Here is a 17307-nt window from a genome sequence, read left to right as displayed (position 1 = left end):
GTACTTATCACTGCTTGAAAAATAAAAAAATGCCTGACACAAACCAGCAACATGCCAAATAAAATCATACCTACCTTCTAGCAAGCGACAAACATTGATCGATAATTTTAAGTATCTAACTTTATTATAAAAGTAATATTCTGTCTTTTTACATAGTACAAAGATTCAAAATATATATATGCAGTTCTCTTACGGAACAAACCAAAGTGATATGTAAGCTTTCAAGAAGATCATTAATGTAAAATTTGTCCCTGTTCAATATCAATAAATTCAAAAATGATTTGACCACTGATATTTCAATTCCCATAATTATACAAGTAACCATGCATTGTTCTCTCATAGTTCTTCAACCACTTCTTTGCAAAAAATTTTAAAAAGTACTATTTGTTATGAAAGTTCTCATAATTGTCTCGTCAGTAGAACAGCAGACATAAATACACCTGGTATTGTGATCATTTCAAGTGGAGATTAAGTATTCAATTCAATGAAATTAAGCTATATTAATTTTAAGATTGTAATACAAAACCACTATAAATCCAGTTTCGAGTTCTTACCAACTCGTTGTGGATGGATATATATAGAGAGAGACTGGTGAATTTCATTTTTAATCATGGAAAAATAGAAATTAAGAGCTCAAAAATGGGTTAATAGATTTTCAATAAATTTGTTAATTTTTTCATCACTTATGGATAGGGTATACTTTAACTGCTTGCATTTTCAGGAATATTCACTTATTTTCTGCACAAATGCCTTCTGCCAATTTCTTTGCTGTGATTTCGTGAATGCATTTTAGACAACCAAATTTCACATCTATTGCTTATAACAGTAAATAAAATGACAAAACATAACCCCAAAATGGCGACCCTTAAAAATTTGAATCATGGCTCACATTGGTAAACATACTCTACGTCCTTTTTAATTATACGAGTTGTATATCCTACCTACAGTACATGGTAACTATGGTTTTTGCTGTTATATGATATATATATACTTGTAAAACAATATGATGGGTACAGCAACATATGGAGGTACAAATTAAAAATAATTTCTCCTGTATTTGAATCATATCACATTTGTACCTGACCCAATAGGAGACTTAGATAGTGATCAGAGTGGTCAAGTGGACATAGAAAAAAGTTTGTGTGTGTTGTCTTAATTACTTTTCTCTTTCAGATTTGATCAAAAGACATAACACTGAAAGTGCCAGTGCCACATGCTGTTTAAATCTGTTCTATTTCTCTTTTGAAATTCTAAACGGTGTTTGTACAACATTTAGTACATTTACTACATAGATTCCTTCCTGCAAATTTGCAGCAACAGTTTGCAAAAAGCCCACAGTTTTTGATAAGGGAGAAGATTGCGATCTCACTGCATCAGGAGCAGTTGGAAGCTGTTTGCTGGGTCTTCATGAAGTTTACATTGATGGGCATCTAATTTTTTTTTTTTCTTTATGTCAGAAAACTGTCAAAATTGGAGGATGTGCCGACAAAGATAATTTGGAAGACTGTCAGAAAATATCTCCGGATCCACCCCAGTCTGACCACTGTCCGAGTCCAGCACTGACCACTGTCCAAGCTCCTAGTGGACTGATAATCAGCATAAGATCAAACTTATATTTATACAATAGTAATTATCGTCGTATGGCAATATATGGGGTACAATCATGGCTGGTCTTGGTAAATATGTACAATACAATTAAAGAATAAAAGACTTCTTTTTCTTTAAAAAAAATCCTGTATTTGTATCAGCCAAAGCATGAACAGTGCTGTAACAGATAGAAGACACTGTAGGTAAAGATGGAGAGCCCAGACTTTTAAGATTGTTCCAGAAAATAAAAGCACAAAGCCCAAGAAGCATAGTGACAATAGGCAAATTGTGACTGGCGACACCCTGTATACTGTACTCAATATACACTAAAAAGATCCATCAAATATAAATTCCTCGTTGTAATGATTTTGATCAGTTTTCAGATTGGTCAAAATTAGCAGAGCAACACCAAGTTGCTTTCAGAGGTGCAAAGGTTTATTGGTCAAAATGTTCGTGACTTTGAAGATTCAGTGGTTCTAGATTACATCGGCCTAAATATATTTGTTTTCTTGTACCTTGTGCTTCTTTCAGCTGTCTGTACTGGACGTGTCAAAAGACTGCATGTATAGAGACAGACATTTGTATCTTTAGGGGCAGAGCTTCTTTGTGAAAAGTTTTCTAGAACAACCTCTGTTAAGTACTTGCCTGGATTGAACACACATGGTGGCAATGAAATGTCTGTTATAAGGCCTTAATTTTGGAGCTTTCCTCCATTTATATATCCAATGTAGATATAAGATCCCATTCCCATAGATGCCATTGGTCTACATGGATACACCCAACTCTGCAGGGTCTTTTGCTAAGTGCAATCAGCTTAGCTGAGTGACATGCCTCTCCTCATTTACAACATACTTGTATAAACACCAGTTCCTCTGTATTCTACTTGATGCGATGAGGAGGCATGACACAGTTGAGTCTTAGATTTATGGAGTGTATGGGAATGGGGTCTAAGAGAATATGAAAAAAAAAGGATCACTAAAGGCAACAATGTATTATAAAAACCAAAGCATATTTCAATAAAATCTACATTTAGTTTTGGAAACTTTACAAGTTTGATGTAATGTTCGATGTGATCATTTGTAGTACGAAACAACTATTTTGAAAAAAACTAAAAGTCTCATTAAAATAAAATAGATATAAAATATCTGAACAGACACAGCAAATAAAAACGTTAAGACGACATGACTCTTAAATACAAATGACCCCTCGCCCTCTCTTCAAAATACTGTTTTAAGTGGACTTCATTTTCACCACTCGGTTTCCATGGTTACAGTTGCTATGTAACAGTCACCATGGAAACAACACCATTAACATTGTTACAGCTCTGTTCACATGTTGACTTACATCAGCATGGAGGTAGGGCTAAATAATCTGCATTATTGTGCACTGCTATTTAATATGATATAATATTATATATCTTATGCTAAGGATATAATTCCTAAATGTTTATAGAGGACACTATCATACTGTATATCTATATCATAAACTTTATATATTATCAATAAAGCCATTTTATGGTTTGGGCAAGGCAGTTTCTAACACACCAGTTTTTCCCTCTCTGACAAATTTATATATAATATCTAAGCTACAAAATATAAAGCCCTAAAATATACTACTAGTATTTTTGTTTGCATTTTGAAAAGGGTGGACCACTCTCTTTAAAATAATCTTAAGCAATTTGCCAACAAGGATGTGCTTATTATTAGATATATATGCAATGTTTTTTTATCTCAACTCCAGCATTGCAGTAGATGAGCACAACAAAATGTGATTCAATACCACTGTAGAAATGGATAGAGGGTTGGGGGGGGGGGTGCGTGACACAAATTGTTCTTTATTTTAAGAGAATATAAAAGGATATGAGACAATTACATTGAAATAAACATCAACCTCTATTTGGATGCAAAATTCCACACTATTAGTTACATTATTATTCTATCCATAACAAACCCCTTTGGTGCTTCTGCGCACCCCCCCCCCCCCCCCCCACCCCCCTCCCTCAACCGCAATCCTCATATTAGTCCCTTACACATTTCAAGAACTTTTTCCACACTTGCATTCGCACACGCATGCTTGCTAATGTGCTCATACGTGGAGACACACAGACATATATGCAACCTCAAAGTGGAGTCCTTACACCCAGTCAGTCTCCATTAATTTTTCTCCAGCAACATCTAGCACACTCAGGTAGAAGAGGTGTCATTTTAAAATTCCTTCAATGTAAAGGTAAATAGCTAGAGCAATTGTTAAACATTGGCCCTGTCATAGAGAGCAAGGGGCACATTAACCAAAATGATGTATGGTAGGGTATTTCTCTTTGACACATTCTCCGTATGAAATACTTAAACTTTAGACAGCTGTCTGGTTGCTACAAAATTCAACATATTTGCAGATGGATAAATTTGGAAATCATGTTGAATTTTGGAAGTTACTATGTTATATGTTTGTGCAACTTTAAACATTGAAAAACTGCGACATTAGTTATGAATTTACCTAGTCTTTTGTTGTTGTATAGGCGGTTGCAATATTTTGTGGGAAAAATCTCAGATACTTTCTACATCTAACCACAGTAAAATAAAATACAAATATGTGGTGACTTAGTTTCTGATACCATAACTTCTTATGTGACTGGGGCTCAGTCAAAAAATTGGCGAATAGATGTCAAAGAATAAATAAAAATGGTTGATAAAAGTTAAAAACTTATGTGATGATAAAATCTAATTTCAAACCATCACTTAGGATACGAGGTTTTCAACAGTATATCATTGATTGACAGGTGGTTAACATTTTGCCTTAACTTAATTGATTTTTGTTCTTAAGATTAATTGTGTACATGGATTAAAATTGTTACAATTAAAAATTGCTCCAAGCATATTTTCCTATTTATCTCAAAGGAATATATTGTTCTTAAAATACTTTCACAAAGTACTACTAATCAAAACATTAATAAGCATTTAACTACTAATTTCTTCAAATTCGTAAAATGCATATGCAAAAAGAATGACCAAGCCTCAAAATTCCAATGCCATTATATTTCTTTTGCTGTCTTTTGTCCCAAATGTTAAAATGTTTTCTTAAATTTTTCTTTTTTATTTCGTTTCTGTAAATAGTGTACTGTTGGTATGTCTGACCAGCAGACAAACCAAATACATTAAATGTTTTGTTTGTGACGTCCTAAAATAGCCATTGCATTCTGTTGAAAGATGTGTCACTTAAAATTCACTGAAATTATCTAAGCATGTTTGTTGTTAGCAAAATAAATTCTGCTAACAAAAGTACAACTAAAATGTAAGTTATAATCTTTCATGTTTTCAGTCATGCATCTTGAATTTCAAAGGGACATTACAAATAACTGTCTGAGTTAAAACATTTTTTTTTTTCAGTGTAGAGTCCCACCCAATTGTAAAAGGTATAACAACTAGATTTGAATGTTAATAAAACACCTCTAAATAAAAGCAATTGTCACAGAAAAAATTAAATGTCTAGCCTTAAAGGGCATTGACCTTTTTTTACACACGTTTATGCATCTAGTCGAAAAATAAAAAAGTAAGTCAAACATAGTTGGTAAGCCTCTTTTTTTTACCCTAGGATGGAAAAAAAACTAGGGCTGTCAAATTGAAGTAGACCGTGTAATCACTTCCTCTGCTCTCTAAGGGCTTTTTAATTAAAACAGAGGCAAAAGACACATTTTATCACACTCTCACAAAAAGTTAAAACATTCTTTAAATCTTTTGTACAAAATGGACATCTCAATCTCCCCACTGCCGATTTCTAGCCCAACGTTGACTATTTTCACTATTTGCAGGGAGGAAAATGAATACAAAAACTTTCAAAACATCAAAGGCCCCTCCTCCCCAAAAATAGTTTTGTTACACATGCATCCTAAAATTAAAATCTTCAATTCCCTGTCAGAGTTTTGTGAGACCTCTAAAATATTTTGGATTTTTTAATCTTTTACATTGGTATGACCAAGGCAGCTCAAAGGGAAAATTTTTCTCCAAATGAAGAAAGCTATGACCTCTAAAACTGATTTAAAATTTTTCACTTAATGTCAAAAGACATCCTTATCAATATAACTAGCAAGCTGGTTAATTTGTGCATATAGCGATGCATTGTATATCAGGTCTAAGTTAGCTTCATTGTGAATGGATTCGAACTGATGTAGGCTATCACTAAACTGATGCTAATTGCAATCAAACTGATGAACACACAACAGACATCTTGGGAATTTACCTACTTAGCCAAGTTAAGTGAAATTAGACAATTTGAACCTTGTCACTTGGATCGTTTTATCTGAGCTAGTGTAAATACACCCATACATTTCTTACTCACATAAATTCAGTCAAGCAAGTAGCAATGCTGAAATTTTAGGCTCCGTTTAAAATATATAGCATTAACACACTTAAAGTATGTGGTAATTCTACAACCTCTAGCTAATTTTAAAAAGTTGACTGTAACCCTTACTAGTTAAATTTATACAGGGGTGGCACACAAATGAACAAACAAGATCAGTTTCATCAAAGAATGCACATGAAGTAAAGCAATCTACCTCATCTCTTGAGACATTTGCCTTATTATCTATTGTGCCAATAATCCTGCTTGATTATACAAATTCAAGTATGTGCCACTTTGGATCGCTGTCATCTCCAGCGGCAGTGTGTAAATGTGACTATGCAGTTTTACATGTTCTAGATAAATACAATAATCCTAAACAAATAACACACAAACACATTTCACTTTAAAATACCAGTTATAGGGTGCAGAAATATAGTAACTATGCAAATGTTATTGATAAGATTTGGAGAGAGGGACAGAAGATAAAATTAACTCTCGGACAGTTACAGTCTGCAATCTTCACTAATAAAGAAAAACATTTTAACGCCTCTGATCACAGCTATATAGCAAAATGGAAGATATTGATTGTAAAGTAACATTCTCCACTCTTCTTCCACTCATACTGAAAGCATCTCGGCTAATATTACCTAGGCATTGAATATTTCTAATTTGCTTCTTATGGTAACTGGTTTCCACGGTGACCACAACAGAACAGTGGTGACACCTTGTGGGAGGTTTTACTGTTGGCATGGTAACTGAAGCTCAAGAGCTGGAAGTTTCTGTCTTTTCCTCTTTTTTCTCATGTTGTGATTCTACTTCGCTCTTTCTCTAATTACGAAAAAAAAATACATAGATAGAAATACAATTTGAATCAAACATAACTTTGTCCCTTATTAGCCTGTGATGGTTGGAGATATATTTCGCTTCACAAAAATTCAATATCAGATTATTTGCAATAATAAATGATTCAAATGAAAGCATGTTTCAGAGCAAAAAGTTCAAATTAAGATTTCAGATAATCATACTGTTGTCATTTTAATGAACAATATGCATGAAAAATTCATATATCATTTCAATGAGGTGCTACCTTCAACTTGGAGATCTATCATGATTTAGTGAATTTTTTTAACATACCTCTGTTGATTTGACACCTCTTCCACTGCTCTGAAAAGAACAAAAATAGAATTCTGTCAATATCATAAGAAGCATATTTCATATACTAAAAATGTGACATACTGGTTATTTTTCTATCTTCTATTTTTCAATTTTTTTTTCTGCCCAGGGGTGGGGGCAGGCGGATGGGGTGTGGGTTTCCTCAACCTCTCCTCGGCATGTTGATATCCATGATTTGTCTGTGATGGTAAAAAGCATCAAAGGCTCCAATCATCCGGCTGTACGTGTATTTTTGAATTCGTTAGATCCTGAGCTTCCAGGTATTGCTTTATTCATCAACTGGTGGTAAAGGTTGTAGTAGTTCTATGTCATGCAGGGTGCATCAAAAAATGTACGAAAAATATAATAAAAAAAACAATCTTTGACAAAAAGACAAAAGAAAAATAGTTCTCAGAAACCTATGGCAATTTGGACTTTTCAAATCAAATGACTGACAGATCAAGTACTATATACTAGTTTAAAAACTTCCAATGTCCTTTTTTAAGTTTTAAGTCTCAGAACAGTGAAAATTTGAACTTAACGGCCTTTGATAAGATGGGCCTGCAGCATGATAACCTCTACGATCCAATAATTCTGCCCGAAGTTTTCCTGACCAATGTCATTTTGAAATGATGAATTAATTTTCAAAACAATTAACTTCATATTCAGACTAACAGACAAACCTTCAAGCTGCCCTAATAATGTACTTCAAACAAGTGAATTATATTTTCAATAATTTTTAAAGACAAATTCTGTGGGAAAGGTTTTAATTAATAAAACATCTTAACTATCGATCCACTTATCACAGAAAAAAAAACAGTTCTGTTCCTTAATCAAAGTTCCCTGCTGAAATATATCCACTACAAAATTTTCAATTTTTGTTTTACACATTAGCAGAAATAATTATCAAGCTCCTTTCCTCTCTCCCAATTTACAACCACTTCGCTGGTGTTTAAATAATGGAGCATATATCATTCAACAAGTCACGGTTACGCCTCAATGGCAGCAGACAGCAATTGCCCAAATTCCCATGTACTTACATGACCTCCTAACCATTAAGGCCAGACTTGTGGAATGCTTCAACATTAAGGTTATTTAGATCGCAGCAACTTTTGATAGATTTGAGTCAAAGAGCCTCACACTAGTAACACCCGTCTACATATATTTAAGCTCAGATATGTGTGATGCCACCTCACACTGATAAGCAAAAGTGAAGTTGCTCAGTTTACATGCTGTGCAATCACCAGCTTAATTATTTTAATGTGTCCATGCTCTGCCTCCAGTTTACAATAAAATGAGTATTTGAAAATTTTAAAGCAACATTGTCTCAGAAACAGTAACGTTTTGAGCTTCACCTTCTTTTCACTTTACGGTAAATTTGCCTTCAAACATTTTTCCATGAATAGAACAATTTGCTGGAAAGGGGGGGGGGGGGGCTTTACTATGAGAGCATTAGGTTACAAAGCAACCTTGATGAGGTCTTAGACTGCATTCCCATAGATTTTAGATCGATCTATGGGGAGTCTCACTTGATTACTGTCAGCTTCGCTGGCTTACATGTCTGTCCCGCCTATTAAAAGCTGTTAGGGGGTAATTTAGGTCCGTACGCTCTCGGCTGACATCAATTTAACATGAACCCCCAGGGAGTAAGGTCAATCTAGATGGATCAATCTAAATCTGTGGGAATGCAGTCTTAAAAATTGACTCTCCATCACATTTTACAGCTTGACCCCTCATTGCACTTAATTTACCCACTTGTCTCCAGATCATCAGAACAGAATCTTAAATTTTTCAGTTCAGTTTCATTTCCTCAAACGAAACAATTAAAGCAATGGAAATTCTTGCAGGTGAATAGATTTACCTGAAAGCTATGTAACCCTTTTTTGTGGTATTTCAGTTCCAAATTTCTGAGGAGGATTTGTAGGATTTGAGGGACCATTGGTTGACTAGGTAAACTTGTTTTATTCTAGCTCAAACTCCCCTCCTTTTTAATCTAAAATGTCATCATTTTTAGGATTCAAAACCAAGGTCACTCAACATCATGCTGTTCATCTCGTGCTGAAGTGACCTTCCTTTTTCTCTGCATCTTGCACTGAGTCAACTTTATTTAAAAACTCCCCTTGAGCACAAAAATTGCCAAGTTTTTCTTAACACAGACAATGATACCAATTGTCAGCCATTTCCTTGACCCCAGTGCTTTTTGTACCTGGTTTTGTTCTGTTTGGGTTTATTTTGCTTCCACATTCAGTGTACTTGACTTTACCTCTTCCTTCTGATGTTTTTACAGTTCTTTCAAGTTGTTAGGAGAAGTCATTCTGTGGGTCCTTAAAGGGGGTGAAAAGATTGAAGTTGGGGACTCTTTCTATATAAATGTAACACTGGGGGGTTTGGAGTACGCACGCTTGAACATGGAGCCGCGGCGTGATCATCTTTTTACAATCAGAATACTTCAGTGTGTGAACTTTGTAAAACACTCATGGTAAAACAGGACCAGAAGGAGGGAGGGAGGGAAAAGAGAGAGGGTGTTTCTGTTTCTACCACTTCTATTCACTTTTTTTGGAAAAAAACGAACCTTCTAACATTATTCCAACTCACTTTTCAAAACTTTTGAGTCTTCGTTTTTAAGACATAAATAAACAAATCTTCTTTCAGGAAACACAACTCATCATATTCGAATTGTAAGAAAAGTCTAAACAAAATTTACATGCCTACAGTTTGCACATGCAAGAAAATAAACTACGAAAATGTATTTTTTAAATCATATATTAGCCTTTCATTTCACAATGGACAATTATACCATCATCTCTTCTGTCCTCGGCAAAATTAATTTCTTAAGCTGTACACATTCGCCCCTAGATACATCAGTGCCAATTTTAAGGAAAAGAAATTTCTCTTTCAAGAAAGAAATGAAAAACCTAGAGTATTAAATAGCTTTTATTCAAAGCTAACCACTTTTATTGAAGGGGTCTGACAAGGAACCTCAATGCAAAAATGAAAAGTAAATTTTCTTGTATGTACAATCTATTATTTATTTCCAATCAACTTAAATACGCATTCAAAAGAGACAGACAGAGGAGAGACTGAATGCTTATTTTGAGCATAGTAATTATTTTATTGCTTTAAAAAGACACTATGCCCTTGGGACAGAAAAAAAGGCTATTTAAACAGAGAAAATCAGGTTTAAGAAAACAAAATTGACATAAATATTTCCTAACGGAACATTTCTCCACAACATGTTTACTCTCACCGCAACTACTGGTGTACTTTTCTCCTGATAACACATTTTTATATCTATTACATATCAAAAGATGTTTCTTTTGGGTTATCTCGTATTTGCAAAGCAAATCCTTGCGATCAAACTTGAAAACAAAGTTTGAAGGGACAAACATATAGGATGGTCGGGAGGGGGGGGGAGTATCCTTTCACAAAAATTTGTGACAAAAATTGGTCAAACAGGGTCCACATGCATGCACGCACACAAACACACACACACATGCACTTAAACAAATAATCACTTATTTCCCGCCCCCCCCCTTCCAAATACACAGACATGTGCACTAAGTCAAACATCCTCACACGGCCCCATACTTAGAGAGGATAGGACAGAAAGAACTATTCTGATTTTGCCGATTTTAAAAGCTTTCAGTCATTACTGTAATCAGACATTTGCACACTGTTTGACAATGAACAATTCCCATTTCCAGTTCAGCGAAAATGTTACTGTTCATATTCCTGTTCATGTTGCCAGCCATATAACTATTACAACTGGAGCCTTTTCAAAAAAAATTCATTACAACATCTCTAAAAACAATTGTGTGTGAAATCTTTCGCTCTTGGTTAAATTAACACATATCTTTTACTTATTTAATACAAATCCTCCAATTAATAAGTTTTTTTATAGAATGACTCTGATCCATTTTTCAGACATTATTTTTTGATATACAAAAAGAATTCTTTGAGTTTTATAAAAGAGAACCATGATTTCATTTGTTTTCCCCCAGTCATGAAATGCTGAGTGGGGGGCGTCTGCCAATTTTCTCTCACAGAAATTGGTCACAAGCTGCGCGCACACATGCATGAATGTACACATATGTACAGAAACTCAAACATATAAACACAGGAAATAAGGTGATTTTGAATTGTACAAAAAAAAGTTGTGCAACGCAGACTTGATTCAATATAAATATAACAATTTTTATTTCAGTAACACACAATAAAAATATTTCTAGAAATAGTTAATGCCACTGCAAACCAAAAGATGATTTAATAATGTTTGAACTATCATATTTAAAACACATTTATATGTAAAAGTCATGAAAACTAATAAGTTAAATCTAAAGTTATTCAGTTACAACTTTTAAAAAAATTGTATTAAGAACCCCCCCTGCCCATCCCAAAAGCATACTCCCAGCAGATGCACTGAGCAATTACTTTTTCATTCTTCCATCCATAATATGTATATAACTTGCACATAAATATAAATATTTCTATTAAACATGGAAGAACGTTAGAGTACCGCACTAACTGTCTGAATTCACTTTCAATACGCAATTTCCTTTTCTACCACTTAAAACTTCCTACAATTGAGTCATTCTCGTCTCTTTTCCTTTTCCTTTCTTCCAGTGAATCCCCAAGACTTCCATCCGTGAGTTGCATTGTCTAACTGTGTCACTATTCTTTGAATAAAATCTGTTTTAACACATTTTTCACTTTAACAGATCCCCTCTAAGAAAGGGTCCGATGGTGCCTTCTATGCACATAACATCTTTAATTAGAGTTAAAGAAAAAATTTGTCAACTTTGATCCAAAGAGTCTGTCAAAATAAGAGTTTTAATTAGCATTTTTTAGACATTTATTTTAATTATTTAAAAATGGTGAAAATCAAATTACATTTTTTGTGTGTGAAACTTGGTTCTTCCTCTTGGTCAAGTCTTTTAAGGCAATTCAGAAATTTTAATCTGAACAATTTAAATAACAAAAAAGAATTTCAAGAAATTCTGATGGTTTGCCAAAAAGAGCAGATAAAAAGTATAAATCCACTGCTTTGAAGTTGAAATGTTGCGCATACTTTTTTAGTTTTATGAACTGTTTAGATGTCCTTCATCAAAAACTATTTGTACAGGCCCGCAGCCAGCAATTTCAAGGGGGGGGGGGGTCTTTTCTGAAAAAGCGGACCTTTTACCATGAACCTTTTGTATACCTAGATAAAATCTTAACAAGAACAGACCTTTGCCAGTTTAAAAGCGCATTACCCCCCCCCCTATAAAAACAGTACCTAGTACCCTTCTTACCTACTTACCTCCCCTCCTACCTACCAACATATCAACCTAGTATCTTCCTTACCTATATCTACTGACATTTGCTGGTCACCCACTTATCTTTCAATGCAGCTTCTTTCTTCATATCAAAACGTCTATATCATCAACCTCCTGTGGTTGTAGTCTAGATAAATGTGTCCACTACATCCAGAAAAGATGTCTTTAACTGCACCTCTGACCTCAAAATGACCTTTGACTCGATTACAACTGGTCATATTTTTGCAATTTCTTACCCTATTCAAATCTTCAGCACATTCTCAATCACCTGTCATTTAATTAACTAATCGCCAACAACAATGAATTTTAATAAATTATCTGTATTAGACTGAAGGGAAAAAAGGGCCACAGTTTTTCATGTATGACTGATTCAAAATTCTGTTATATCTTGCTTTATAAGACTTTTGTTTTAGTCAGTTTTACAGCCCATGAGTATTATGAAGCTATCGACTCAAGTTATTAAGTTCAAAAGACACAGTGCTATGTCACAGCAATAAACGAAATTCTATTCTTTTTTAATCCATCCAATATATGTCCAAGTCTCTGAATAGTTGGTGGAATGTGAAGAAAAATACAACACTTTTAAAAGAAAATTGTTCAGTTAAAACAACAAGGCAATGTATTTTGATGGAGACTTTACTTCCAACATTTGCCTATTTTACCTTTAAAATATCTTGGTAAAATAAATGCACTGAAGCAATTGGTGATCAGCATTATGAAGTTCCATTTTCATAGCAGGAAACTTAAAAAACAATTAATGCTTCATAACTTGAGTGAAGTAGTATTGTTGTATAATATCTTCTACTTATAATGGCCAAGCTTTGGATCTAAAGGTTTGGATAATTCTTTTCAAAAGTTGGAAGATAAAGAGACAGAGATAAAGGTTAATAAATTGACCGTGTAGCATCTAAAAACTTTCACAAGATCTGCTTACTATTGTAGGTAAATAGAACAATTTATGTTCTTCTTTTATTCTTTAACTATATAAATGTCGCTGAAATAAAGAAATTCTGACCATAAGACAAAAGAAGGGCAGCCTCGGAAATAAACTCATGCCAACCACCCTCCTTATTCCAAGGAATAAAGTGCATCAGCCACAAGTCATCCTCAAAAATGAATAAAAACTTGATAAATAAAAAGATCTCTTCTCTTTTTCTATAAAAAGCCTGTTCTTAACTAAATTAAACTTAATATTTTCATCAAATTTGAAGATTTTAAAAATCAATCCTTTGTCACTCAATACAAGCCTCTTCCACAAAATCTTTTTCTGTATGAAACTTGATTTATAACAAATATGGAATCAGGGAAAACATTGATGTCAAATGCTCTTTAAAAAATAATCAACTTCAAAAAAATAGTGTAACTTGGCATCTTTGATATCTAAAACAAAGTAGAAAAGCTAATGACAAACATTTTATTTTCCTACTGTGGAAATTTCTTTTGAAAAAATACAATGAAGAATTTTTAAGAGAAAACAGCAATTAGTTTGTGTTTTATAATTCACAAATCCAATAGTTCATTGACCCAAGGATAAAAGACTTATGTGATATCTATAGGGGAAGTTCCAAATTACTCTAAACATGTCCTGCTAAATGCTTCCTTCATCACACAGTTTTAAAATGCACAATTAGGAAAAAAGGAAATCGAAAGTAAAAACTTATATATCTACTTTTAAAAAAGCAAGATGACAAGAACATAGCAACTGACAGCTTGAATAACACTGCACTAAAGCTCATTATCTTTCATAAATTGTAGGGAAGAAAAGGAAAACTTCAAAACCAGTACAAAACCAAGCCAGAGTACAAAAAGAACACAGCAACTTAAATTGTGGCTGTAAATTATCTTGCTCAAATTTTGTGTGACCCTTCCCCCATCCCCTAAATAAAACTGCAACTGAAAATAAACTACATCACAAATATTGTGCAATACTTGTCTAAATCATCAAATGTAGCTCTCAGAAGTTTTATCTACCGTGAGTGGGCACTTCTTATCAAAGAGTTTACTTGATCAATAACATTACATGAATTCTAGTTTATCTCCCAGGTTTATCCTTAGAACTTTTCTTCCTTAACTTTTGCCCTGAACTTTATAATGGCCTTGTGCCATGGACCAAGTTTGCTCAAAATTAAAAATGTTAATACTCAATTAATTCAACTCTGAGGCAGTTTTTTGTGGACCAATCTTGAAAATGAAAATGTTAAGAATTGGTGTGATTTTTTGCACTTCTCTAAATTATACTATTTGAAGCTATATGGTGGCATTGGATTGGGCTTTGTGGTAAAATTTGACTTTAAAAGCAACTTTTAAGTTTAAAAAACAAATTTTGTGAATAAGAGTTTTTAATACTTTTGGTATTTTCAAAAAGTAAAAAGTTTATCTATCAAAGAATAGGATGAAAAAACACATTGGAAATCTGTTCTCAAACTAAGCTGAAAGAGACGGCTTTGAATTCCTAGTAAAGACAAATATTTGAGAACAGTTCAACTACAGAAAAATAGTTATACAATCATTATAAGAATAAAATTATTTTGTGCAAAAAATTCGAGCGTTATGCACATCTTCTTTGAACAGTAACTACCCAATATCTTTTCCCTGCATGAAAAGATAAGAACACAAAAAAATAAAATAAAAAATAAAAGAGTTGATAAAAACTAATCTATAACTATTTTCATAATTTCGCCAAAAACTTTTTACAAAATAGTAAAAAAAGTTGCTTATTGCCCTAGCTTTAGGCTGTCCTAATCCATATGGAGATGGCAATGCCAGAGTTTGATTGGCACTCAAAAATCTTAAAAGGCCAGACTTTCAGCAAACCTTTTACCTCAGCACACACCCTACACTGTTTTTACTATCAACTTATTTGACGTGGTGCTGATTGACCATAAAACCAAGTTTGAACATAACACTACTCTGTCCAAAAGACAGCAAACAAATTTTTAAAGAGCCCTATCTCCCTTGCCGCCCACGAGTAAACCCTAAATACACCATACAAACGTGCTTTTCACAAACAACAGACCAGAGTCACAAGACTGCCCTTGATGATGATATTGTTGAAAATGTTGACTTTAATTTTTGAAAAGTCAACCTCTCTCCCTCTCCCACTCACCTGTGTGGGGGGAAGCAAATTCCAGGGGTTAAAATTACAGAGTTATGCAAAGGAAAAGAAAGTGGTCGGACTTCTATCCCTCCCCGCCCACGCGTTTGAGTCACTACCTTGTGACTGGGCACAGGGGATTTTACTCCTACATACTGAAGTCACAAGACTGCATTAACATTCCAAGGTGTATGATTAGCTCAACTATTATTACTATATTATATATTCTGGTTCATTTCACACTCTTACTTGCAGTTTAACCCCCCCCCTCTCCCCCCTTCCCCAAACGTTCCCCTTGCGTCCTCTATTCACCTTGCAGCTCAGGCGAACAGTAAGCCACCGACGTGGATTAACATTTCTTCTGCAGTTCTTAGTTTGTTAAATTACCAATACTAATATTACACATTATAACGATCAGGTTGGAATTTTCATACCTTTACGAACGTCTACAGATCCAAGTTCCTTTTGACTATGCCTCCTTCACCGCATCGAAAGCTACATGTATGCAAAGCGCCTTGTAATAAATTACCGAGGTTACATAAATAAATAAAAAAATACCTCCGATCTTTGTTGGAAAAGAAATCGTTACATAAATGTTGCAGAATTTCATATTATGCTGCAACGTAAAGCCGCAGAAATTTCCCTACACCCCTCGCGTTTTAGCAGTGTGTAATTCTTTGACCCCGCTTAAAAAAATACCGTCAGCATATGCAGAACGGTATTTTCCACTGCATGTAAGTTGAGCGAACACGAAACAGCCAACGATCAGCTGACTGCGAACTGTCAATGACCCGAGCGAAAAATCAACGCAAACTCACCGTCGGTGCCTTAAAAACTGGGCGATTTTTACTCCCCTTGGGTCTCCCTCTGGGTCGCTTGGGCTTGGGCTCTATCGGCTGAAACGACACGGAAATGAAAAATAAATTATTCCAAGGAGCAACGCATTCATCCCGTTCATGCAGCATGCACGCTGCAATGTTGACATGGGAACTAGGTCAGTTAAAGTGCCTTGCATAGATTTCACATTGCAAAGCACGCAGCTAGTGAGCGACCAAGGCTTTGCTATATTCATAATACTGCGACCACTGGGGCAAACATAAGCCCCACTAATCGGCGTGAGATGAAAAGAAAATTTGGGAGGCCTGCATACCTCGGCCGGCGGTGGCTTCCGCGGTCTTCCACGGGGTCTTTTCGGCGGGGGCTCAGTCGGGGTACCCTCAGAAGGCGGTTGGGTAGTCGAGGCCTGCGGTTCTGACATTGTTTAATCCGATAGCTGACAAGATTATTGATTGTTCTCCGACGGTCAATCGACCTAAGCTGGCCGCGGAGCTGAGATTGGACGCTCGGGCGAAAATTTCCCGACTCGGCTTGACCCCAATGTATTCTGAGCTGCTTGCCCCGACGTCAAGTCTTCACAGAGAAAACGTGGTGCTCGCTTTCCTCGGTTTTCTCTTCGTTCTGAAGCTTTTGAGCGCAATTTTTCACCTAATGAGAGATCTTGAGCACGTGCTAGATCTAGTCAGGTGTATAAAATTCCTGCCTCGTACCCCTGAGGTCCTTGTGACCACAAAAATCCCGCGTGGGTGGCTGATCACAAATAGCCTTGGCCTTTCAGTGTAACTTTATGAATGGGGATTAGCGTACGAATTTAGTTCCTTTTGACCCTGAAAGAGGGCGCTGGTGCAGCCCAGGTTCTTTCAAGCTGAATGAGATAACCGAAGGGTGAGATTTTTGGCAAACGATAGCTCCATACCGCGCATTGTTTTGGTTTTTGCGGTCGTAAAACAAGGAGGGAGAGTACAACCCAGGTCACGTGGCTGAGAC

General features: G+C 35.1%; 1 protein-coding gene across 1 annotated transcript; it reads right to left on the bottom strand.

Annotated features, from left to right (window-relative positions):
* Window positions 1-102: 102 nt before the first annotated feature.
* Window positions 103-17202, bottom strand: LOC106169801 (uncharacterized). Its single transcript, XM_013549417.2, has 4 exons — window positions 16634-17202; window positions 16302-16379; window positions 7057-7086; window positions 103-6750 (listed from the first exon to the last, which is right to left on the bottom strand). The coding sequence occupies exons 1-4, from the start codon at window positions 16739-16741 to the stop codon at window positions 6685-6687; spliced, it is 282 nt and encodes a 93-aa protein (XP_013404871.1). The 5' UTR covers window positions 16742-17202; the 3' UTR covers window positions 103-6684.
* Between the last annotated feature and the right edge of the window lie 105 nt (window positions 17203-17307).

This window comes from Lingula anatina, chromosome 6 (assembly GCF_051362555.1).
Source record: "Lingula anatina isolate TDL-2025a chromosome 6, LinAna3.0, whole genome shotgun sequence".
In the NCBI taxonomy this organism is placed as follows: domain Eukaryota; kingdom Metazoa; phylum Brachiopoda; class Lingulata; order Lingulida; family Lingulidae; genus Lingula; species Lingula anatina.
Note: the sequence above shows the minus strand (reverse complement) of the source record. Positions and strands in the feature narration are given on the sequence as shown.

What these genes read in the sequence shown, in the direction of transcription:
- LOC106169801 (XM_013549417.2), bottom strand. Translation starts at nt 16,741, where the DNA reads ATGTCAGAACCGCAGGCCTCGACTACCCAACCGCCTTCTGAGGGTACC. An exon ending in GGAAGCCACCGCCGGCCGAG is followed by an intron (nt 16,380 to 16,633) that starts GTATGCAGGCCT and finishes GTGTCGTTTCAG; the next exon opens with CCGATAGAGCCCAAGCCCAA. An exon ending in CAGTTTTTAAGGCACCGACG is followed by an intron (nt 7,087 to 16,301) that starts GTGAGTTTGCGT and finishes TGTTCTTTTCAG; the next exon opens with AGCAGTGGAAGAGGTGTCAA.